The sequence below is a fragment of the Rhineura floridana genome, chromosome 11, assembly GCF_030035675.1.
Source record: "Rhineura floridana isolate rRhiFlo1 chromosome 11, rRhiFlo1.hap2, whole genome shotgun sequence".
Taxonomy (NCBI): Eukaryota; Metazoa; Chordata; class Lepidosauria; order Squamata; family Rhineuridae; genus Rhineura; species Rhineura floridana.
In genome coordinates, this window is record NC_084490.1 from 59,394,417 (window position 1) to 59,421,453 (window position 27,037).

Here is a 27,037-nt window from a genome sequence, read left to right on the forward strand (position 1 = left end):
GCGGGCTTCCCCCAGGCACCTGGTTGGCCACTGTGAGAACAGGATGCTGGACTAGATGGGCCACTGGCCTGATCCAGCAGGCTCTTCTTATGTTCTTATGTTCTTAATTTGATTTCATTAGTCAATTACTAATTTGGAGTTGAATTTATCTGGAGCACAGGAACAGCCAAATTGAATAAAAGTCTCCAAATCTGTGTACAAGGGAATGCGAGTTCAGATTCCACCATTCCTTGGAAGTTGTGGTTGACTTTTCCTTGGAGAATGGTTGTTGTTCAGTGGTAGAGCATGTGGTTTACACGCAGAAGGTCCCATGTTCATTCCCTGGTGCCTTTAGGTAGGGCTAGGCATGTCTTCTGCTGGAGACCTGGACAGCGGCTGCCAGTAAGCATCAACAATACTGAGCTAGTTGGACTAATGATCTGACTTAGCATTAGACAACTTCCTATGTTCCTTACTGCTTCCTTGGAGTATAAATCCTAGAAAGAGTTGATGGCAGAGGAAGGAGGAGAGATCTAGAGGAACGTACAATAAACTGCTCTTTTCCCTGAAAGCAAATTGTCAAAGAATTGTTGTTCCTTAGGATATGAGTCATGAAGCAAAGAGTACATTCTATGTTGGTATAAATGAATATTTGTGTACCAGACCATGGATATTTGTGGAAACAGAAAATAAGGGGCATTCGGACAATTATTGTACTAATTGTTTTCAAGATCCGGTGCTGATCTGAGATATTTATAATGCGTATCTGACCCACATTGTCTGAGCAGATAATATATGGGCCCAAACTTTATTTGACTACATATGCTGAAATTAACAAATGCATTTATGGCCTATAGCAGTCAGACCTCTCTATCCACTAAGAGCACATTTGAGAGGTATGTGTGTTGCACTTGCAGCGGAAAAGAGCAGGGTTTTGTAGTAGATGGATTTATTCAGGCAATTAACTGTTTGTATCCATGGGGGGGAGCTTTTGTTACATAACTTTGATACAGGAACAAGTAATACTAGACCAGTGGTGTCCAACTGTTTTTTCATACTTGTCAAAATTGTGGTGACTGTGTTAATATTTTCACCATATGACAAAAAAAATTAACAGTGTTTTTGAGGGTAGAAAAATACATGTTTTGAATGATTTATTGATAGAATTAATGCGAAATCTGACAGATATTTCTCACTTCTTATAGGGCCATCAGGCATAAAATTAGTTAGACTACGGGCGTATCCACACAGCAATTTACTGTGTATTTGGTGCTACTTGCATCCCCTTTTAATTTGCATGGTTCACATAACGTTGCAGGCAAGCAGAAGCTATCACAGTTTTCCCCTGTAAATCCTTGTTAACCCAATCCACTGATAATGCAAAATGGGAAGGAAAAACCATCTCAGCTGCGCTGCGCTGCTTCTTGCAGGTGCTTTGCTTCAATGTTTTTTTAGTGGGCGGGTGAATCCTCACTTTCAGCTGTTTCCCTTTCTCCGCCCACTAACTCTCCCATGAGTTCCCCTCCTCCCTCGAAGATACGTACGTTTTCTTATGCCGTTGCCGCTCCCTCTATCTTCTCAGGTCCCTTCCTCAGACTCAGGAACTGCCCAAAGGTGCACATGCTCTCCCCACTGTTCTGCAAAGTGCCCCTGTGAAGGAGTGCTGCCACCACCGCTGCCAAAGGGTGCACTCCAAGCGGAGCGCCCAAGTCCTTGCTGTGGCCTTGCGGATTAAGGAACAGCAACTCGGGGCTCCAACCTTTCTGCCCCCATCCCACCCTTGTGAGAGGCTCCCCAGAGGAACAGGAATAGTTTCCATCAGAGTTTCCCTCCTCTCGCCTCCACCCCTTTTTTAGACTTTTCTCTCCCCTTGTTCAACTGGAGAGGCTGCTGCCTACTTGTGTGAATGGAAAACAGTAGATTGGAAGCTACCTTCAAGCAAGATGTGTGGACCTTGAACATCTTATTACGATGGTAAAAGCAGCATCTTTAGTACGAAGTTAGGCTCCTGTATGGATAAGCACTACATCTCAACTTCACCTCCAAATTTTCATCCAATATCCGCAACCTATATTTTGATCGCACAATTTTAAACACAGAAAAAGTTGATTCAGAGAGCCACTTTGAACCAAAAATTGAAAAGTTTTGGAATAACTGTATTTAGAACCGTGAATTAATATTGATTTAAAATATGAGTTCACATTGTAGCAACAGAATCATCTTTCAGATGTTAAGTGCTTTAAAGTAAAATCGCATCCATCTCAAAAAGGTGCCACTCCAAAGAAAGAAGCCTCACAAGTTCTTGAGTTTTTTTGAAACTTGTAGATGGATCTTGCATGAATTCAAAAACAACTCTGTACTTAGAATAATAGAATCATAGAGTTGGAAGGGGCCTTGTAGGCCATCGAGTCCAACCCCCTGCTCACAGCAGGAAATCCACAGCTAGAGCATCTCCCGCAGATAGCTGTCCAGCCTCTGCTTGAAGACATCCAGCGAAGGGAATCTCACCACCTCCCTAGGCAGTCGGTTCCATTGCCAAACTGCCCTTACTGTCAAGAAGTTCCTTCTAATGTCCAATCTGAATCTACGCTCCTGCAACTTAAAACCATTAGACCTAGTCCTACCCTCTGGGGCAGCAGAGAACAAATCTGTACCCTCCTCTATGTGACAGCCTTTCAGGTACTTAAAGAGTGCAATCATGTCACCCCTCAGCCTTCTCTTCACCAGACTGAACATGCCAAGTTCCTTCAATCTTTCCTCATAAGACTTGTTCTCCATACCGGCTATCATCCTCGTCGCCCTCTTCTGAACCCACTCTAACTTGTCTATATCTTTCTTAAAATGAGGCACCCAGAACTGAACGCAGTATTCCAGATGAGGCCTGACTAATGCAGAATATAGTGGGACTATTACTTCCCTCGACCTGGAAACTATAGCTCTGTTTATGCCTCCCAAAACCGTGTTTGCCTTTTTTGCCACAGTATCACACTGCTGGGTCATGTTCAACTTGCGATCCACTACAATTCCAAGGTCCTTCTCACACGCACTACTGCTAAGCCGGGTATTTCCCATCCTGTACCCGTGCATTTTGTTTTTGTGGCCTAAATGCAGAATCTTGCATTTGTCTTTATTGAATTTCATTTTATTAATTTCAGCCCAATTTCCTAGTCTATCCAGTTCCCTTTGGATTTTATTCCTGTCTTCCATTGTGTTAGCTATCCCTCCCAGTTTCGTATCATCCGCAAACTTCATAAGGCTTCCCTCCACCCCATCATCTAAGTCACTGATTAAAAAAAAAAACTTTTCACAATCGGAAAAGCAATGAGGACAAGGACAAATCTGTGATTGTTAAGAGTGAAAGGTGGACACTTTTTTGAACTGGTAGGTTTGTAAAAGAATTTTATTTAAAATGTTAATAAAAAAATAAGTGGTAAAGCACCAATTGGTCACAGGTCAATAGCTATTTCGGCACATGTGGTGAGTGGTGGCTGTGTTGGACACCAAGGTACTAAACCCAGAGTGGGGAATCTTTAAGCCATTCAGATGACATTGACTGCAGAAACTACATTTGATGCTAAGTATTACTAGCATTGTGCATGGCACAACCCTACAACTGAATCAAGGAAAGACGGGCAGTTGGATGATGTTGGCTGCCCTAGACTAGAACGTTTTTCTCAGGCATTCATAAAATGTTTCATCTTTGCAACAAAAGCAAACATATGGGCACATATGTAAATAGCCGTATTGACGCATAATACTGCATATATTAATATTAACATGTTCAAACACAAGTTATCACTTTACCAAGAGGATCATTTTGAGACACTAATTTTTGGTAAATATACAGAGCGGGGAGCAGATCATGACACTTCTCTACATCAGGGTGGGCTACATCAGGAATACTTTTGTTTTTTTTTAAAAGAGCCCCAAGGTCCACCAAGAGGAGGTAAGTGCAAATTAGTGATCCAGAGGAGCGACCACCAAAAATCCAGTACAGCTGAGCCACATGCTTAGCCTAAGCATTTGTTTTCAGTGCAAGAAATGAACTCGCCTTTCAGATGAAAATCCTTAAGTTTTCTTCATTTCAGCAGCCTAATGGTGGTGTTGGTAAGACACCCTTTTGTTATTGCTAATGTTGAAATAACTCAAGTCAGAAACTTCTGTGGATCTGCTGCAAATCATCCAGAGCTCTACTAGTAGATTCAGATCTACCTTCTGCCTACCCCTGGCTAAGGCCACTCAGATTCATTTGTCACTCAATAATATGCATCTATTTCTTGTGTGATCCGTCTGTTTGATACTTTTCTATGTAAGCCATCCTGGGCTGACCTAATTACCATATTTTTGATATATCAAAGACTTTGCATTTGTTGTACCTATATATTGATCTGTTTATTGTCCTTATGAGATGGTTTTAGGATTCTTTGGGAAAGCAGCAAATAAACTTGATGATGGTTGTTTAATTGTGATGGCAAGTCTTTCTGGAAATGTACCTTGTTTTTTAAAAATATAGTATTTCTGTGTCATAATACTGTGACATCTCTATTTTGGTAAACTTTTGACTGGATTACATTGTAAACCTCTTTTTAAAAATTGATAGTAATATAATTAAAAAACGTTTTTATGTCGTTAAAACTGTTAGTGACAAAGAGTTTTCTTTAACTTGCACTACACTGGATTTCCCTCCTCTTTGTTGTTAGACCTTTTTTACTGTTCCAGCAATGACTTTTTTACGTACTTTTACTTGCAGATATTCTACTGTATGAAAGTCAATTGGAATTGCACCTTATGGCTGAGGAGTTTGTTTTTAATAACTAGAAAGTGGTATGTATATTCAATCCATATACTTGAAAGAAAATACCAGCTCACCGGGAACTACAGGAAAGTGTTAAAAGCTCTTTATTAAAATCTAGTCATACGGTTTCAGAAATGTACATAATACTATTGTTGTAGGTTCAGCCAGCAGGAGTGCTTTTGAAAAAACAGTACGTAAAGCACAGAATCGTTCAAAGAGTTTATTTTTTGTTTGAGAATACATATGCCATCTCCTCTCTATTCCACCAGAGCTGTTTAGTGTTGACATAAAGTTGAGAGAAAAAAGTTAAAAATAATATCTCTAAAGGCAAACCCACAAAAAAATAGATATAGGAATATATACAGGAAATACTTTGCATGAAGTTTTACATTGTAAAAGGCATGACAGAACAGCCTTTGGCAAAATGAATCAAATTGTACAGCTGGTCTACATTTAGCTACGGAGAGTAGCTAACCGTGACTGCATTGCTTCAATATCTTCTTCTTCTTCATCATCAACAGCAGCAGCAGTAGCCCCTTCAGGTTCATGTTCTGGAAGGGCATCTGTGACTTTACTGGGTGCTTTACCCAAGGCTCCTGCAAAAGAAGCAAAGCAGGCTGCAATTGAAAAGAAGCACTGAAACAGACAGGAATCAACCTGGAACTATCCCAGAATTCTGTGGGAAGGGTAGGGATCAGGTCTGAGCGATGTTATTCACATACTGTCTTGCAAATAAGCTGTATCGGGCCACTGATGGGGCCTTGTCAACTCCATGAGGACCAAAATATGAACGGTCCTACACTACTTGAAACAGCTCTGCTTGATGATTCTGAACTGATGCAATGGCAGTGGAAAAGTAAGAATTCTGTGCCACCATCACTGCTATGGCACAGTCCCTAAGACGGGTTGTCATGAACTCTGCTTTTTCATGGCTCTGAACTCTCAGGAGAACCAGGCAGCATTCGGGCATAATCATTATCAGCCACTCATGCCATTTCCTCATTCCAGAGGCTTACCAAGGAATCCATAGAACTGGCCAGCAATAGCAACAGCAAATTCCTTCAGAGACAACAGGAAATCATTTGGATCAGTCAGTCTTCAAAGACAGGCTACTTTCAATAGGTCTCCCAGCAAAGCAAAGGTTAAGGACTGCAGAAAACCTACGCCCTACCAGACAGTGATGACAATACAACCATATTAAACTCCCCCAGTCTCAGATCACCAGCATCCTACCTAGCACAAAACACTGGCAAGGGTATGATCTGCCATATGACTGGAGCCAAGCATTCACTGAGACACATCCATGGTGGCCATAAGGCAGGGGACCTTTTTCAGCTCAAGGGCCACATTCCCTTCTGGACAACCTGCTGAGGGTCATATGCCAGTGGAGGGGGGGGCAGAGGCAAAACGAGTGGCGCAATTAATGTAACGATTACCTCTTTATATTAGGCTAGTTTCTACAGGCACTCCATACCCCTCTCTATCCTCCATCCAGAGCAGCAAGAGGCATTATCCAAGTTCACAGACACATTCCAGCTAGGCAAAAGCACTCAGGGGATGAAGTAGGGCCAGTGAAGGGTTTGGCCTGGAGAGTTCCAAGAGCCAAACAAAGAGACTTGGAAGGCCATACTTGGCCCCTGAAGTTCCTCATGTCTGCCATAAGGTCCCAAGTTGCATTAGACAAGCCAGCCTTAGCATGGACATTGAAGACCCCTAGAACTACCAAGCTGGGGACCTCCATACACGAGACCACTCTGGACAGCTCACACAGGGAGATGGGCAGTAGGTGGGAATACTCTCAAGTGTTCTGTCTCAGACACTTTCACTCCAAATCTGATAATTACTGAATCAGACATCTGAACAGGGGGGGGGTGCAAACATCATAGCTACTGTAACTCCATTCACTGAGCTAATACTGCTGGATGAAGAGCCCTCAAAGTTAGGAGATATTCACTCTTCCTACATCAGCCAGCTAGGTCAGCTTGCTCGTTCAGGATTCTGGATGGCAGCAGCAAGAAAGCACCTTTAAGCTTGATGGACTGTTGCTATGACAACCATGGACTAGATCGGGGTGGTGATCTGGCCACCGTGCTGGATCCTGAATCTCCCCCTTGCCTGGGCCACACTGACAGCTGCTCAGTGCTGACTTCAAACCCTGCTTTTGGCAAAAATTGGCTCTACTCAGGAGATCCTGAGTGAAACTAATCCAAGCAGAACTTACATCTGATGCCAAATTTAAAAGGTACCAAATACCACTTGCCAAGGAACCATAGGGAACACACTTTAAGACTCCCAATTACTCCTCTGCAACTGGGTCTTGTCTACCCCACACTTGATGTCATATATGATGTCAGAAGTGGGGCAGGTGGGTGTGGTTTGGGGAAATGGCCCCACAGGCTAGACTGGGACCACTGTCTGTCCTAATCAGACCCATGGACTGGAGGTTCCCCGGTGCTAGACTAGATAGAGAATCAGAAGAAATAGCACTACCATCTAACTTGACCTCCTTTGCAGTGGCCAGTTCTACCATCGCACCTCCCTTTGCCTCCATTCTTTGAACAGCAATGTCTAGATTCCTCCCTCCCCTCAAAACACACTGTCCAGCACTGTTTGTGGAGCAAATAACTACAAAGCAGACTAAGAGAATGATTAAAACCAATAGCATATAACCCTTATAGACTCTAGTGACTCATTTGCTCAGCAACGCCTGTTTGCATTTAAAATGATAGGAGCTGGCACTGCAAATACAGATGATCCATTTTGCCATTAATCAAAAAGTAGTATATGGCGCATGCAGATCTATATCTATTACCTGCATGGACACTTCCACTTACCAGCTGTGATTTCAAACAAAATTTTGTCAATCTCCATCTCCACTTCCTCTTCCATTTCCTCTTGGTCTTCCATGCTTTCAAAAGTATCCTCCAGCATGTCTTCGATAATTCCGGCCTAAAGAATATGTAGATGCTAGAAGATCAAGTTATTTGTATTTACAGTATAGAAGAGAGTAACAACAGTTGTAGACCTAGAAATCAGGCCCTCATTTCCAGTCACAGCTTGGACTGCCCCAATAAACAATTCCATGTAGCTAACTTAAACAACAACAACAAAACCCTCCAAAGAGACAGGAAAGTTAGACAACTGATTTCCTTTGACTTCTTGTTAAAGTGGCCTCCTCTGGCAAAGGGAAAGCAGATGGTGTCAGGAGACAAGGCAACAGGGCAGATGATCTGAAGCAGGTACTCTCTCTCTCATACTAGAGCTCTTTCCTTGCTACAATTTACACAACCAGATTATTGCAAAAAGAATGACGAGATTAATCTTACCTTCATCATTTCTTTGGACAAATCCCTCATTGTAGCCTGAATTTCGGGGATTTTGACTAAGTTCTGCATGGCTTTCATGACTTCTGTGCTCTTTTGTAGTGAGCCAGCCACTCTCAGGACAGCTGCCAAGAGAAGGCATGGAAGGCTTTTAAATCAAGCTCAGACCATTGGGACATCATCTTGGGCAGTGGGACTGTTCCTTGCCCACCCGGTCAAGGTCCTTAATCAGTTCAGAGGGGACCGAGGATACCTGCAGTTACAAGATGCCCATCTTTTCCCTTAACTTGACCGTTTATAAAAGCCAACGAGAAAGTGGAAATAAAAAACATGGTATTAAGATTTTCTAGGATAAGAATGTAAGAGGCTTGCTAAGTTACCTCAAGAGTTTTCTAGTACACCATCTTATTTCTAACAGCATTATAATTATTGATATCTTGCTTTAAAAATATACAAATCCTTCCAAGGCAGCTTATGTGTAAAATCAAAAGACAATAATTAAGTCACAAAGTGGCAGTAGGTGGCATCCAACTAAGCCCTACTCAGAATAGACTCATGGAAATTAATAAACCTATGTTAGCTGTGTTCATTAATGTCAATGGGTCTGCTCTGAGGAGGACTAACATTGGGTGGTATTCAACTAAGTCTTACTCAGAGGAGACCCACTAAAGTTAATGAACCTTATTACCTACAATGGGTCTACTCTATTATTATTTATTAGATTTATATCCCGCCCTTTCTCCCAGTAGTCCTCTCAGAAGGACTTAGTTGAATACCACCCAGTGTGATACTGGGGTGGTATCTAATGTTAGTCCTACTGTTACCAGTCAGAGTAGAGTAACTGACTACCATCCATTGCATTGTTTCTGTCATTGGCCTTGTTTGCACCTAGCACTAAGCCTAAGGTCCAGCGCAAATGAGTAAGCAGGCAGGTGCCCAGAACAAAAATCTTAGCAACTTTCCCCCTCCCAGGCCTGCTGCTGTTGCACTACCCAGAGCAAAGCCATGATGTGGCTTAGCATTACGTGTAAACATGGCCTTGCGATTTGTCTCCCCCAAAGAAGCCATGAGCCATAGGCCAAAAACAAACTTTTGGTTACAGCTCTAAGTCTGGAGGAAGACAAACCACAAGTCCAGGTTCACACGTAACACTAGCCAAACCATGGCTTAGCTCTTGGTAGAACAGCAGCAGCAGGACTGGGGGAGGAGCAACACGGCTGACATTTCCACTCAGGGCACTCGCACACTTGCGAAGCCATAATTTGGCTTAAGAGTAACGTGCAAACTGGGCTACTGGGTTCTTAAGATGTGTAATGTAAACGTGGATGTGTAATAAAGAAATGGGTCTGTCTGTGCTGCACATGAAGAAATAAGAACATGCTACAATCTGGTCTTCTAATATGGCCTCCCTGGTTTTAACAGTCTAGTTTCCCCAGTCTCTCTCTTTATATAGTCCCTCAGACCAATGAGTATAGAGCCAAACTAGCAGGAAAAATACTACTTCCTCTACAAAACTTTAAGGAAATAAGTTACCATCAGCCCTACAGACCTCCAGCATAACACAAAGTAGAACAGGACCAAGCTTGTATGGCCCTTTGGACAAGCACTTTTCTAAAAAGGAGGACATGGTTGCATGCTGCTATTATGCAGAAAGGAGAGATGCAAGATCCTACGGTTTCTTTATTTTAACATTATTCACCTTTGTTACACCAGCAGAAACATAAATCAATGGTCTGTATTGTTTAGTCCTACTGTCTCCTTAATTGTTTTCAATTACTTTTTCATATTATCAACTCTGATCACTTTTTTGTTAATGCTTAGCCAGCCTAACGAGGTACAAAACAATGCAAGCACTATTTTATTCCACAGTGTTCTACAGGAGAGAAGTATCGTTGCAGCGTCACATCACTGCTCAGTTTCAGCCCAGATTACTCAAAATGGAATATTCTGGATAAATGAGTGTCCAAGGCTCCCTTCACACATGCACCCAGCACTGTGGGAATTGCTTCTGCAAGGTGCAAGCCTACATTGCAGGGGATTGCATTTGAATAACACAGGGTCTATTGCATGGGTGTTTCCCAACAAAGTGGTACCCTTTCTTGTGGTAGCAACACTACTTACAGAATAAGATTGTATGTATTTTTGTTTTGTTTTTGTGTCGAGCTGCCGGTGGGATTTGGTGGAAAAGAAATTTAAATAATAATTCTGTTAAGTTTAGTCATGACAGGTGCTATTGTGGAAGCTCGGCAGTTTCCTTACCCAGCTGATTCTTCATCCCCATCAGCACTGAATTCATGTGGGCTTTGGAGGCGTACAGCTTGCTTACCGCCTTCCGTGAACGAATCATCTCCTTTACCAGGACCACACACACATCTTTTTGGCCCTTTTTGGCAGCATCTTTGATTGATCGTTTTACCTTTTCCTCTTCTCGCTGAATATCTAGGTTTGGGACACAACGCAAGCAAGAGTAAACAGCAATGGTTTGAGCTCAAGGTTTTTAAAAGGAGCAGCGATTTTCCTTTGGGTGTTATACTATGTAGGAAAGAATGAGAGGGGCTTGATTTTGACTCACCTGTTACCAACAAAATGCCTACACTCTAGAAGAAAAATCCTCTTGTGGCTCAGTAACTGGTTAAGAAACAGGAAGCAGAGAGTAGGAATAAACAGGCAGTTCTCTCAATTGAGGGATGTCAAAAGTGGAATCCCCCAAGAATTGGTATTAGGATCTGTGCTTTTTAACTTGTTTACAAGTGATCTAGTTAGGGGCGAGCAAGAAGGAAGCCAGGTTTGCTGATGATAACAAATTGTTCAGAGGGGTTAAAACAAAAAGGGATTGCAAAGAGCTCCAATAGGATCTCTCCAAACTGGGAGAATAGACAATAAAATGGCTAGTGCAATTAAATGTAAGCAAGTGCAAAATGATGCACATTGGGACAAAATTAATTTATATTTCACATATATGCTTGTGAGGTCTGAAATGGTAGTGACCGACCAGGAATGGGTCCTCGGAGTCATAGCAGATAGCTTAAGATTTTCACCCACTGTGCAGCAGCTGTGAACAAGCAAATTCCATGATAGGGATCATTAAGAAAGGGACTGAAAATAAAACTGTCAATATCTTAATGATGTTACACTACAATTGCTCTTGGCATACTGTGTACAGCCCTGGCCGCCACACCTCACAAACGATATCGTAGAGATGGAAAAGATTCAGAAAATGGCAACCAAAATTATCAACGAAATGGAGCAACTCCCCATGAGGTTACAACATTTGGAGTCCTTTAGTTTAGAAAAAAGGCAAGAAAGAGGGGAGATGATAGAGGTATATAGGATTATGCATGATGTGGAGAATGTGGATAGAAATATTTTCTCTCTCTCATATAATACTAGAACTTGGGGACATCCAATTTGATTGCTGGAAAATTTAAGAAAGACAAAAGAAAGTGCTTCTTCAGCCAGCACAGACTATGGAATTTGCTCCCATCAGAAGTAGTGATGGCCACCAACTGGGATGGCTTTAAAAGGGGATTAGACAAACCCATGTAGGATAAGGCCACTAGCCACTAAGGCTAGGCTAGTATGAGAAGAAGCCACCTGAAGCAGAGTTTGGAAGCCTGAAAGAAGAATCAGGAACCCTTTTCTTCAGCAAAACTCTCTCCTCTAGGGTATAACAGCTGTTTGCTATATTCTGACTGTAGCTTCTTAGGGTCAGCTAAGGTGTACTAGATCTTATTCACACTTCTGGGCAGACCCTACCCAAGCTCCTTAGGAGTGTATAGGCTGCTACCCATCAAAGTCATGTGAAAGCTCTATTTGTGCAGTGGTATACCAATTTTAACAGCTCTTGAACAGATTCGTGAAGGCCAGAAAAAAACAGAAAAAAATTCAGGAAAAACTTTTTTCCTTTTTCTTTTTCCATGGAAAAAACAGGGGAGGGCAGAAATGTTCCTGCACTCCCACTTTTCTGGGTTTTTTTTCTGGGCTATCACATTCTCTAGTCTTAGAAGCTGTCACAGACTGCCTGCAGCTGGGACTTGTCTCCATGCAGCCTCATAGGTATGCGAGAGGCATTTTCTCACTTTGGCATTCTATGAAGAGGAAGAGAAGTTGGCCAGGAAGCAGTAGATATGGAAGGAAAGTGTAGCATTGCCTTAGCATTAGAGATGCAGCAGGAAGCAACAGGGAACTCTTTCTGGGTGAAAGCCAGGAGAATAAACTCCTTCCAGGAACACGTACTGAGGAAAGAAGAAATGGAAAAAGAACTTTACCCAGTAACCCCAGAGACAGTTCAATGATGAGAAGAGTTGTTACCCTCCTACACTAGGAACTGGGGTCTCAACACGACCTTTCTGAAGGAAAGACGAGGTCTGGGGGCTCATCAGTTGGCTGCTCTCATCTGGGAGAGACTACAGAACAAGAAGAATGCTATAGAAGACAACATAAATGTGGTAGTTGCCAGGATCCTACCTTCCCCAAAGGGGTGAGGTCTTGTCCCTGACCTCGTGTTGCACCTCCAAACCTCTGTGTGAATTGTGTCTGGGACTGGCAGCCAATCACTATTTACTAGTAGCCAGCTCTAAGGTCCAGTCTTCGCATAATATACTCAGCATCAGCTGCTGACAAATATTTGTGCCAAAAGACAACTTAGGGTAGAAAACAACACATTGGGGGATGTACAAATCCTAAAGGGTAAAAAACGTCTGTAACACTTGCTTGTATTGAGTGATGGAAGGAATCCTAGTGAAGAGAAGATCTCAGAGATATGCTTCCTTAGAGGAAGGAGCCTCCTTCAAGCAACACACTGCCGCAAATCCTCTTAATGATAAGTGAGGTTAATTATAAAAAAGTCAAATAAATCGTACTAGCCACTGGAAAGAAGTTTACATACCTGCCCTTTATGGGAAGCTCTGATAATGTAATTGTTATAGATGTCATTTGGTATAAAGGCTTTTCCTGATACCTGCTTCCGTTTTAAATATTTCAGGCTCAGTTAACTAAAAACCTACGTAGATCAGCAATGGTAAAGAGCTGCCAGGCAATTCCCTTGCAAAAGTGTAATTGCAATGAATGGGAGCTGAACAAAAGTACTACAACGCTCTTGCACAGTCTCCACTCATTTCAATGGGGGTCACATGGGAGAACTTTCTTGAGGACTGTGCCCCTAGCGTTTCCAGCAGTGGGTTCCCAGACTTAACCCGTGAAGCTTGCTTCTCCTGCTGCCTCATTTCCAGTTCCAAAGAAATGCAGCAACAACAGCTCCACTTCAGCATACCAGATCATAAGTCAAGGTTCATGGCAGCCAAAACCTTGAGACATATCCCTCATGTAATTTAATAAGACCCTGATATTCAGGTTCCTCCCCCCCACCCACAGCAATACTAGCACTGCTTTCATGGAGGTTTTTCCTGATATGAGCCCCCTCTCCCAAAACACTTCACATTTCCCATGAAAATATGAAAATATGTGTCAGATTTTAATCCCTTGCACGTGGATTCAGTGGCCACTGTTATCTAATCCATGCCTTTCAGAAGCCACCATGGGCTGGGTAATAAATTGCCAGCACAGTTTGGGTCCTGCTTTTGCAAGTTGGGCCCAAAGCTGCATTGGGAACATTTGAATCAGTGAACCATCTGACAAGGGCTTTGTGCATGTGAGAGAAATAATCACATCTAGCTAGCACAGTCCACCAACTGACCCAACCATGCAAAAGCAGCATCCATAGTAGCTCCTATGTGACATCACATAGGCACAAAGCTATACACACTTTAATCATATTCTATATACTGAAGTGTTTTAACTGAAAACATTAAAAATCCTATTGATGTTCACTTTGGGAATCTGAAAAAGCAATTCAGAGAAAACTTGAGAGAATACAGACCTCTTATCTGTCTATCAATCACCCTCATTTCTTTTCGTATCTTCAATGACCACTCATTGATCTGAAAAGGAAGATAGAAGGTATGAGAACTAAGTCAGAATGTAAGAGTTAGGACTTTAAAAGAAATGAACACCTTTAGGGACCTATTCTAGACTGACGTTTCAGGTGCCAATATAGCCTGCTGGGCTAGGCGAGAACATTACAACTTGATAAGCAAGGCCACCGAATGGAAGTCTACTTTGAGCTAGGAGGGCCCAGACACTCAAAGGAGCTGTATGAGATTTTAAAAAAACTGTGCCCAACCCAGGGGTTGCAACTGTGGTCCTGATAGTTAGATAGGGGCTACATGCACAGCACCAAACTAATGATCAGCACTGTTTGTGGAGGGAACTTTGAATCCAGGGCAACTGATCCTCATTTAAGCTGCAGTTCATAGCCTGTTCCTGCACACAGGTATCTATAGATGAGGCCCTTAGATTACTAGATCTTCAGTCAAGCCAACTGATACATACACATTACAGGTAGACAATCTAAGAAGAGAGAAGCTTTTAATAAAGGAAATGAGCTACACTGTATATGGTCAGCCTAGGATAGATAAATGTGAAACATTCCTTGAAAAAACTTTGAATTACCCAAGTTAAGATCTATACTAATGAAAGCTATATTAGACAACAACCAGGGATATTCATTTGTTCTAATTTCTAGCCCTCCCTATTCCACAGGACAGAAAACATAAGATTGGATTCAGATTTAGCCATGCTTAGAATAGACTCACTGCAATAAATGGGACATAAGAGTCTTAAGTAGACATGGTTAGGATTGTGCAGTAAGTCATTCTTAGAGCAGACCCATGGAAATAAATGGGACTTAAGTTAGTATTGTCTAACCACTATTCCCAGTTGCTAAAAGCAACACATTTGGCAGATTCAGCTTCTCCTCACTTGGCCCTTCAGCGGTCCAGGTACTTACAGAGTGTGCAAGCTTTGGCATCCCAGATTAAAAACATAAGAACAGCCTTGATGGATCAGAACAAAGGTTCATCTAGTATGACATCCTGTTTGAAGACAGGATCTCTCTTCCACTGATACTCCCCAGCAAATGGTACAGAAACGTATACTGCCTCTGAAACCTGGAGGCAGTATACAGCCATCATGACTAGTAGCCACTGATAGGCATACCCACCACAGAGTTGTCTAGCTTCCTTTTAAAGCCATCTAAGTTAGCAGTCATCACATCATGTGGCAATTAATTCCATACATCAATAATTGGGGCTTCACTTCTGGGTTTTGGTGCTGGGATGCAGGCATTTATTACCCCCATGATGTTCCTTGCAATGAGTAATGGGCAAACCTCCACCCACTGGCTCATCTTGGATTGGCTCAAAAATAAGCTGATCTACTTCTCCACAAAAATCAGAAAATAGTGTGACTTATTTCCAAGCCATTTTATCCGCACAACTCTATGAGGTAGGTTAGGCTGAGAGGCAATGTCCAGCCCAAGGCCATATTTCAGGTGGCCAAGTTGGGAACTGAAGCAGAGCCTCCCCTAGTCATAGTCCAACACTCTAATTGTTATACCATGCCAGTTCAAGCCAGCTGTGGATGTTGGGTAATGTGCCAGAACTATTTATTTATTTATTTAAAATATTTCTATCCCGCCCTTCTACCCTATAATAAGGCACTCAGGGCGGCTTACAAAAATAAAATCAAACACGTACGTAATAAAATTGTAAACAGTAAAATCACACTAGAGAGTTCATCATGTATATTACGCTTATATTTTGCTCTATTGTTTCCATTTCCCAGAAAATGGAAATGGAGGATTGTCAGTTTGCATAATGCTTGACTACGCCACAGGTGTGTTTTAAAGGTTTCTGAGATAGGAAGCACTTTGAAAACTTGAAATGTACTATTTAAGTTGTAAGAAGCATTATCATTGAGTGCATGTTTGTCACTTATGACTGTAACAATCCAGCGACTGGCTTGTGTGAATAAACCATCAAAGATCTAACACTACAGGCAGAACTTCTTCGTTACCTGATGAACTGCCATTCAGTAAGCAAGTGAGGCTCATACATCTCTGATATAAATCTCTCACACAGATAATTACACTGTCCTGGAGTTAAACTCACTCTCAACCACAATAGCTTAGTTATCGGTACAATCCTGCCAAGTGGAAAAAGACAGCTTTACCTCACATCCAGTGCAGATGTGTGGTAAAATGGTCATTTGAACAGGCTCATTGGGAGTCCATGTGGAACATTAAGTCCATGTCTACTGGTGGCTGAATACAGCAACCATTTATTACCCGGCAATTTACCATGGAATGTTACTACTTGGTAAGTTAGTTCTCTGTGTCATCTTGTTAAGCAGTTTAGAGAACTGATTCACACTGTCTGACATCTGATCCAGGAAGTAGCACGGGGGAGGGGCAGGAGACTCTTCAGCAAACGACGCAAACGACAGCTTTGCCAAGCGGTCAGGTGCACAGGAGGATGCGCAAAATCCGCGCTATGTGGGAGAACGTGCACAGAGGGCCTTCATCCCCTCCCACCTTTGGCAAATTAGCTCGAAAATCACGCAAGAACACCACCCTCCTCCATGGGTGTTCGACTCCCTCTTAGCCCAGCAAAGCGGGCGGCGTGTTTGCTACTCGACCGTCAAGCAGACACAAACCCTGGCCAATGGGAGCCCCTAGCCTGGCCTTCCCCCGGATCTGGCTTCCGCCCCCCGAGTTCCAGGCTGATCCTTAAGGCCCATCCACTCCTGCCTCGGTTCCTTCCAGCCTCTCTCCAAACGGCCATTACCAGCTCTTTGGGCGGCTTCTCTTGGGTCTTCCCGAACAACCCCATCTCCAGCCAACAGCGTTAACTCTCATTCACTCTCCTTCCGGCTTCCGGTCCCCTCCCAGGTAAACAAGGAAGTGGCCCACACCATAGACAGGAGGGGGAAAAGGAGAGCGGCGCTCTTGAGTAGTTTAGAACAAAGCAATGCAACGGCCTGAAGAAAGCATCAATAGGAAGGAACCCCGGAAGCCTTGACTGACTGGTTGCCCACGTGCAGAAGTGACAGCTGATCACTGAAAACAATGGAGAAATTAAAAAAGGAATAAATTAGTATAGCTGTGGCTGGAAAGTAGCGTGACTCGTCCCGCAAACACGGTCTTTTTTGCTCAGAAAGTTTGAAGGGATGTTGAAGGTCATCTCGTCCAACCCACAACTGAACGCAGAATGCAACTACATAATTCCTGACGGATGGTGGCCAAGATTCTGTTTAAATACTACCAGTAATTTTTTTAAAAAACAGCAATGGGTAGATCCCACCTCCTTCTGAGGCAATCTGTCCTACTGCCGATACAAAGCTTAAATCGGCTTCCCGGGAATTTACACTCATTATTTTTCCAGTTAAAGGGGACTTGTTTAGGCTTTATTGTCTTTGTCTGCCTTCTAGGGGATAATCTTGGGAATGCAGTAACTCCAAATTCTTGTAGCTATCTCCACTGGGAATACAGAGCTAAGTGGAACCCCACTGAGTTGTCTTCTCCAACTCGCAGGCTCTTGTTTTCTTGTTCTAACCCATCCCGTGGCCCGAGTTCAGAGGGAACCTGCTACAGTACAGTAATATTATCTCCATTTTTGCTGGTGGGGGCTGAGGCTGACAGACGACTGTGGCTTGCCTGAATTCCTCCCCGCCCAGTGAACTTAGGTGATATTTTGGGGGGGAACACCTGGTATGTGCGGTGAAGGAGGAGCACAGACTACCAGTCTGGGTAAGTGAGATTCAGAATCTGGTGGGATTTAGCAGCAGAGGGTACAGAGCCTCAAGACTTAGTGTGGGGTCAAGTGGACTCCCCCCCTCCAAGTCCTCAGCCTAAACCACCTGGTGTATTCAATAACTGCAAGCTATTGAACCATGAAGCCAAAACAGCAAATGGGTAGGTAACATACCTGACACTTGGCAGCCCTGTTCATAGCAGAAACTAGGCTTAAGGAGGGGACCACTGCTTATATACATTAGCAACTAGACCATACCCAGTTATATCATCCTCATAGGTGCATCTTCCTCGCACTAGAGAAATTGTGCTGTGAGAGTAGGACAATCATTACAACATAAGAGGCCTACTCAATCAAATCAAAGGCCCATCTAGCCTGGCATCCTGTTCTCATGCCAACTCACAAGCAGTAAATTAGTAACAGCACTTTCCCCACTTGTGATTCCCTCCCAGCAGCTGGTATAGACGCATCTGCCTCTGAAAGTGAAGGTAGATCATAGCTTTAACCTCCATGAATTTGTCTAACCCTCTTTTAAAGCCATTCAAACTGATGGCCGTGACTACCTTTCCTGGGAGCAAATTCCAGTTTAACCATGTATCTATGCACTGTAAGAAGTACTTTCTTTTGTTTGTCCTGAAACTTCCAGTGTTCAGCTTCATTAGATGGCCCTGAGAAAAACATCTCCCTATCCACTTTCTCAACACCTTGCATAATCATATCTATTATGTCCCGTTTCTCACTTTTCTTTAAACTAAAAAGCCCCAAATGTTGTAACCTATCATAAGGGAGTTGCTCCATCTCCTTTATCATTTTGGTTGCCATTCTCTGAACCTTTTCCAGCTCTACAATCTCCTTTCTTAGGCAAGGTAACAAGGACCGTGCACAGGATTCATGGAGGAAAAGGCTATCAATGGCTACTAACCATGATGGCTATGCTCTGCCCTCATAGGCAGAGGCAGTATGCTTCCAAATACCAGTTGCTGGAAACTACACGAGAAGAGTGCTCTTTGCACTCAGGTCCTGCTTGCGGGCTTCCCATGGGCAACTGGGTTGATCACTGTGAGAATAGAATGCTGGACTAGCTGGGCCATTGGCCTGACCCAGCACGCTTTTCCTATGTTCCAGTATCAGAGAGGGCCTGCCACTGATACTGGCTGCTAGGAGGCAAACAGCAGGAGAGTATTGTTGACCTCATGTCCTGCATATGGGCTTGCCAGAGGCAGTTGGTTGGCCACGGTGGGACACAGGATGCTGTACAGTACTAGATAGGCCTTTCGACTGATCCAGTAAGACTTTTCTTGTCTTCATGGGTGACCAAAGGAGAATCTGACATTTAAATTTGCTTTTGAAAGAACCAGGCAGTATAGTTCTTCTTATGTTCTTATTTCAAGTGCAGTCTCACCATCATAGATTTGTATAATGGCATTAGGATATTGGCACTTTATTTCCAGTCCTTTTCTTATTAATCCCTAACATGGAATTTTGCCTTTTTCTTAGCTACCACACACACTGAATCAGCATCTTCATCCAGCCATTCACTGCCACCCCAAGGTCTCAATACTGCTGTCAACACCAGTTCAGATCTTATGAGAGTATATGTGAAATTAGGATTTTCTGTTTCAATGTTTCTTTATGCTTACATGTCTACACAGAAATAAGGTTCTAGTGAGTTCAATGAGACTTGGTCCCTAATTAAATGGGGGCAGGATTGTAGCTCCAGGTTTATAAGCCATTGTAAGGCACAAACCAGAGAAAATAAATGACTGCTTATTAATATTAATATGAACAATTAATTATTGTAGAATTTCGTTGTGAGGATAATGTTGGTGCCTGGTTAGTTTTGAATTATATTTGACCAGATTTGATGTGGGTTTTTTTTGTTATTGGTCAGCTACAATATTTTTCTATAGTTAACGGTTAGCCAGTAGTCTATTTTAAATTTGCATATGATGAAATTACATTGGAATGAATGGATGCCTATAAACTTAAGCCTCATGCTAGGCAAACTGAGTTAGTATGATAGACTAGAACCTGTGAAAGGGACAGTAATTGAAAGCAGAAGTCTAACCAATTAGAATTCATTTTTCATGACACAATATATGGTAGTACTGTCAACTGATCAATTATCTTGCATACTTAGGAATACTAGATTGTTCAGAAAAGTAAAAAATGTTTAGTATTGAACCTGCACTTTGGAGAAACATACTTTGATGAATACAATTGAGTTATATAGCTAATAAGCTTCCTGAAATATTTGAATTTCCTTTTTTAAAATCTTACTGTATTCATGTTGTTTGCAAGTCACCCTAAGAGCCCAGCCAACTAGTTAGACGGGATAGACATTTATAAATAGATAAAAGTAGTTAGCCAAGTTTCATATTTACTATTTGATATTAATAAAGCACTATCAATGCACACGACACTCAAAACGATAGTTAGTTTGGGAAATGGTTAGTAAAGTGATAGATTCTGCCTGAGAAACCTCAAAATGTTCCAGATTTCTTGTAGAAAGAGAAGGATACAAGCGTAAGAAATAGAAATATATTTTGAGTGGGAGACAGAGAGAAACAGTGGTACAAAAATGCTAGTGGAACGATTGATATGACAAATTGTTAACCTTCTTTTAAAATAATTTATTTTCATGGATTTGTTTCTGAATGTATTCTCACAGACCATACATTATTCAGCAGAGGTGTGCTGAGCTCTAAAAGAAGAAACATTTAAATAAAACAATTACTTTATGTTAAAATTTCCATGTTCACCCAGAGACTATCCTGTTAAAACATTTGCTGAAATATACTTTTGTTGACAAATGTATGATTTTTGTGCTTACAAAAAAAGCAGACAAAAAAGCAAATGTTTTTTTAAACTTCCAAATGTTGTAAAAGGAAAGATGCAATTGTACAATACGTATTCATTATTTCAACATACAAGGCAACCAAATCATTCTGTCATCAACATTAGTATCATGTTTATTTTACTTCACTGCACTAACATTTAAACTAAAACTTTAAACCACACGGTCTGTTTGTGACTAACATTTACAAGGCAAGCAGTAAATATGTAGGAAGATTACGAAGGACATTATTAGTACCCAGCTAAGATGGGCTGTGATTTGACAAAAGCTGATTATGTGTATATGGCTTCTTTTTCTTGTAAGAGGCCCATCTACAAACTGGGCAGCAATGTCGCCCCCCAGCTAGCCACATCACAATGCAATTCTGATGAAAGACATGGCCACATGGTAAGCCCATTAACAGGCATTCATTTATGAAATTCTCTAGACACACAACACATTCTGTACAGTGCAACATACCAGAAGGCCAAGCTGACCAATCAGGCTCTGTATCTTCTGTAGCGCTATATGATCCATATGACCTGGCTTTGGCACATGAACAGGTCTCAGCATTGCACAAAGGTTCTCCTTCACAGGGGTTTTGAAGGGTACTTTGCTTATCCTTGGGTACCTCTTTGCCACTACTTGGGGCATCTTTGCATTCGCTATCCGAGTCACTTTCACTTTGAGAGATTTCCATCATTTCCTCTTCAGAATTCCCACCAACACATTTAAATCGCCACATAGGTAGGTTTTTTATGTAATCAGTTGGTATCAGGGGGTGAAGCCATAAATCAGGGAAAGCTAAGCGTTCAAGGAACAGATCTGGGTCTTCATCCCAATCAGATTCAAAGGGGAAGTGATGAAATGAAGTAATTGGGTGGAACAGATAGCTAGTGTACCAGTCCCAAAGGCTAGACAGCCACTCTAGGTTATTGGCATTTACTTCATCACTGTTGTTATTGTGCCGTCTTTTTTTTTCAAAGTAATCTATTAATAACCCATGGCCCAGATAAGTGCTGAGGAACAAGGCAGGATGCGAAGAGTAGAATATCCAGTCAGCTCTTACCCAGGAAGCTAGGGTAGTTGTATTGGAATACCGGAACAGTTTTAAACTATATTCATAGAAACTGTCTAAATAAGGTAACTGCAGAAAACCTAAGACTGGTAGCCAAGAAATAATTAAGAGAGAATTATATGTCCCTAAAGTGCTTATAAGAACAACAAAGCGCTTTATAGTAGCACCTTGAGTGATAAACAGGTCCATCCACGCCATTAAGTTAACTAATACCAGACTTAACACAAATAAATCATTAACTTCTGGTTGTAAGGAACGCAAGAAGGAGTCCATGGCACGGAGGGAAATAAATTCACCAGTGTTATTCCCATACCTGTAAGTTCCTTCAGGAGTTCTAAGTATGTAGGATGGTGTCTTATAGATGCCCATCTCTGCTATGTGACTCTTGTTGTCCCAGTTTTCTACATTCACAAAAATAAACTCAACTCTGCCAGTAAACTTTACACTTAGTGCAGAGAAGAAAGCTGGAGGCTGGTCTAATTCTGCAAACAAGTATATTTTCACCCTATATTGATAACTTTTATTCCATTCTTCCTTCAAGTGTTCTGACTTGAAGATTGTTTTGATCCGAGAAGCTGCATGGGCTGTTATCCATTTGAAAATATGCTCCGTCTCAATTTTCCGTCCACCATATTCTTTAAGCATCACTTTCCCTTTGGATGTACTAGTTTGTGGAACTGACATAATTAATGTGGATCTCACCCAGCCTCTCCTCCTGCAGTATCTACAAGGAAAACATTAGGTTAAATCAAGCAGTGTTTTCAAATAAACAGTTTTCTTTATCATTTGTCTCAGGAACATAAGCATTTAAGAATTAAACAGGCCTTGCAAAACTTTACAAATGTGGTGCTTACTCTTCTGCATATATATTTAGAACCATTTTTGTTTGCAGCATCTATAGAAGCAGGAAACTAGCATCAGGCTTTCTCCCTGCTCCACACTGCTACTGGGAAATCACCAACTGGTGAGTCAAAATTACATGTAGTTTGGCCCTCTGTTTGTGGACTTCTGCTATCTGTATTCTTCTATATCATTAGCTTTGTTACTACTTATAAGCATTGGCTTATGATTACACAGGAAACTCAATCGTCCAACTTTTATCACTAGAATTTATGGCAGAATTATTTCCAGGGGACATACATAAGGATTGGACAATGACAGCACAACAGCCAACGAATCAAGCCAGACAGTGGGGAAGAAGGGAAGATGGAGGAATAATAAGGGGGGAGGGAGAGAGAGAGAGCAGATGACAGAGCAAGAGAGATTAAAGTGGAAGATTTCAATTTTAACACTGAACTAGGTGGCATTGTCTCAAACAGTGCAAGGAGGGGGAGACGGTAGGGCAGGGCCTTAGGAGGCCATCAAAGGATAGAGTTGGTGGCACTGGACATTCCTGGTGAGCTGTAGTACTGTTATTTGGCCATGTAGATGGCAGAAGAGGAGGAGGAGAGGATGAATTTTTAGGGGATGAAACCAACGAACCTTTTGCCCTCTTCCAGAGGTGAGTACACAAGAATATGAATGGAAGATGAACCTGGATTACAACATTATTTTGTATTCATGCATTATTGAATTATATTTACCAGAATCCTTCCTTTCTTACAGGTGTATGTATGTATGTAACTTGATGTGAAGTTTTGTTGTTGTTGTTGTTGTTGTTCTCCCCCCCCCCCCCCCATTTTTCCTTGTATGTATATTCTGGTTGATTTGCTTCCTTGGAAATCAACAAATTTCATTAAAAAAATAATATGAATGTATTGGATGAATGGAGTGAGCCAAGACTGGGGATGAGAGCTGGTTGGGAAAGCAGGGCAAATGTGTCGAGTCTTGAGGACAGGGATGAACTGAAGGTAGAAACTGCTGCAGTCATAAGGGCCAGGCAAAGACTACACGTGTGGGGGGGAAGCTTTAAAGAAAGATCAGTGGAGCAAAGGTGGCAGAATGGGGAAGGGTAGACTGTGAGCAAAGCTAAAGTAGTAGTTACTTTCTAGTAGTTATTTAAAACTGCATATTAAGTCCCACTAAAATTAATGATGGGTGAACTACCCTCAACTGGATTCAGAATGGGCTTGAAGACCCAAGCTACTTTCCAAAAACCTGCAAAATGATGGTTTTTGCTGAGTCCATTCCAAAATTTAGAAATCCTGTTATGTTCCTACTGACTTCATCAAGAGCACATCACAACCTGAATATCTCCCTCTGCCCCCGGTCAGTCTCTGTACACAGCATATTGCCCCCTTCACCCCAAAATTACCTAACTGTGATAGTGACTGGGAGGATTTTCTGACACCTGTTCCAGGTGTCTGGAAAAGTGCAATGGTGGTATTCCACGGATGTGTTTTCCAAGGCATCAACATCCCCAGAAAGCTTTTGGGTGCCTTGGAAGACTACATGCACGATGGCTCCTTCCTGATCTGTTACATGCTCAATGGGTTGGTTAACATTTTGATTCAGAGAAGAATTTTCCACGAAATGGCATTTCACTTGATTCCTAATGCTAATTAGCATTATGAACTAAAGAAGTTCACATTCCGAATCAAGTAATTATGAATTTCAGCACAATCTATAACTCCAGTAAGTGAAACTGTTTGAAATCAGACCCAACAACAAACCCGTCTCTTAAAAATGCAAGGTTGTGGAGCCAGATTGTAATAGCAAAAGAGGTGTGTGGATGCTCATTGCTTATCTCCCCATAGCCCCCCCCCCGTTGAACCTTTCTTACCAATGAAGGTGGAGATGGGAAGTTTGGGGACATTCAGAGTATATGTGAGTATCAGGTGATGTCTGGATGGGATGGAAGCAGTACTTCCATTTCAAATAAATGAGGTAGTCTGGAGAACTCTTAATCCACTCCCCCCCCATTTTTATAATATTTTAGAGTGTCCTTGTTGCTTAGCTTCCACATATTTTGGAAATTTGAGTGCAAATACTTCTTGGGAGACATTCTGTGACAGTGCTGCATCTTTCCCATGACACTGTAAGGGGGAAAAGATGATTGGCCCATTCCCTTTTTCAGGAGGGCCTATCCCCCTCCAAATGTGGAGAAAATTGGGATAAAACATTCAGATCAACTCTAGAACTTTTCTTGCAGCTGGGCTTATTTCCGATATTGGAAGCTTTCTGAGTGCAAGGTGACAGATGATGGAGAAAAGTTGTGGACAGGGGAAGATCTTAGCACCTTTTCTTGTACCTACTTTGCTCTTTAAGATCTGGGGGGCCCACACCCCACTTTATACATAATTGGGACAGACCCTTATTTGAAAGCTTAGCCTGAACCTGTCATGCTAATTTGGCTCTTAAAAATGTAAAACAGAAGATTAATGGGAGAATTAAAATAAAGGCTCATAAAAATGGCTTATGAAATTATAAATAGGGCTGCTCTTCTACCAGTGCAAGTACAGTACATGAATTCAGACGTAAGGAAAACATACAATCCCCATTCCAATGAGATCTAGAAGCATGCAAGTAGAGTGTGCATGGCATTCATGCATCCTCTGTTGTCATTGCTGGCTAGCAAGCAAAGCGGATCTCAGTGAAGACAGAAATGTGTAGTTATATTTTTTAAATAATAATTATTTCTTTATTAACAATCTTTCCATAGTGCTTAATCTATAATGAAGCATTTACATATATTTATGGAAACTATGTTATCTATGATATTTATCAATATAAATATCAATATAACCTCTATGATTTATTCTCATTTTGTTAGTTTTCTTTTTTTCCTGTTATGTCAGAAAATAAATAAGTAATATTTCAATATTGCCTTTCAACAGAAAGTTCAGTAAGTGGTTAACATTACAGGTGGTACCATGTTATAAAGGTAAAGCTAGAAAAGTTTATTAAAAATTCCCTACAACAACTTCAAGAACATACCTCGGGTCACTGGAGCAATTAAAAGTGCCTGCACGTATGCCAAACCTCGATACTTTCTTCACCATTTTCTCCCAATGGACTTTTCCCATTAGAGGGCTTCTATCATTTGCTATGACCTACATTTCAAATAAAAAATAAATAAAAGTTCTATGAGCAGCTACTGTGGAACTAAAGCCAGAGCTCATACAGCTGCATGATTGGTGCTCAATAGAGATTTCACCTTATCTGTTTTCAAACAACTGCTTCACCCCACTTGTTTTTTAAAAAAGCCCACCAGTCAATGCAGAAACCTTGTGATCTTGGCAACAGGCAATAACTCCCTCAGGTCAAAGTTGCTACACCGGAAAGCACTGAAAATCAGAGTTCTGCAAATCTTTTATGAATTTCACCCAGAACCAATCTGTTGTGGTTTGTAGCCACACAGATTCTTGGAACAACTCCTGCACACACGTACATATGAACAAGATTTGTGCAAAAGAATAACGTGTGCAGGTTTCTCTAGGATGGCCATGTAACTGTCTATTAATCTAGCTGTATCTCATAGAAACCTCCATAACCAAACTGCAGGAACGAATGCACCATGTGCATGAGCCAATTTATTCAGAAGCAGAAATGTGGCCCAGAATGTCTCAAGATATGCCACTGCATTAAATTATCTGCGATCACAAGCATAAAGTAAACTACTGCATAAACTGTTTCAAGGTAGGATTTCAGAATTTTAGACTCTTATGATTTCAAAAGAGAGCCAGTGTGGTGTAGTGGTAAGAGCGTTGGACTACGACCTGGGAGACCAGGGTTCAAATCCCCACACAGCCATGAAGCTCACTGGGTGACCTTGGGCCAGTCACTGCCTCGCAGCCTTAGAGGAAGGCAATGGTAAAACCGCCTCTGGATACTGCTTACCGTGAAAACCCTATTCATAGGGTAGCCATAAGTCGGGATCGACTTGAAGGCAGTCCATTTCCATTTTTAAAACAAGAAGTGGGTATTTCTATTCTTCTACAGCATGTGCCAGACGAAACGAGGAGTAGTGTGCAAGACCAAAGCTTGCTGCAGTAGCTTGTGCACATAGCTGATGTGCCTAAATTGTGCCTTAGTATAATATTAATAAGGACTATGATCCGTTTGGGAACATAGATTGATACAAGCAAACACTGGGGAAGATTTGAGGCAGGAGTTTGCTCTGCCCGACAGGTAATTTAAACGACATTGATTGATGATGCATGAGTCATTATGCTCTGCAGTTTCTACATTCTCTGCTTATTTTAGGAATGTTTCATGTGACTAAAACCTGACTGAGTAATGATTTTAAGATTACATTTTAGATCTCTCATTTGATGCAGAGCGAAATGTGTCCCAAAATCTTGCAAAGGGTGCCCCTGGATTAATTACCTCCTCTGGTAAAATGGCTTAACAGAAGCAGAGGATACAAACAAAATCAACCATATGGCCAGAAATTGCAACAATCAGAGAAGTCACAAATATCTCTTTCCAGAATAG

General features: G+C 41.7%; 1 protein-coding gene across 8 annotated transcripts in view; it reads right to left on the reverse strand.

The window, feature by feature from the left end:
- Positions 1-4,980: 4,980 nt before the first annotated feature.
- Positions 4,981-27,037, reverse strand: part of LOC133365983 (charged multivesicular body protein 3) — a 33,136-nt gene continuing 11,079 nt past the window's right edge. For 5 of the 8 annotated variants that reach the window (XM_061588527.1, XM_061588526.1, XM_061588523.1 and 2 more), the window contains 2 exons: positions 25,538-25,653; positions 20,366-22,385 (listed from right to left, as the gene is read on the reverse strand). In XM_061588527.1, coding sequence (XP_061444511.1) covers positions 20,846-22,385; positions 25,538-25,653 — 1,656 coding nt within the window. In that variant the 3' untranslated portion in view covers positions 20,366-20,845. Of the gene's footprint in view, positions 5,371-7,608; positions 7,724-8,100; positions 8,223-10,356; positions 10,537-13,975; positions 14,037-16,650; positions 16,723-16,781; positions 16,951-20,365; positions 22,386-25,537; positions 25,654-27,037 lie in introns of those variants that run through there. The other 3 variants (XM_061588528.1, XM_061588529.1, XM_061588530.1) reach the window with 3 other exon arrangements.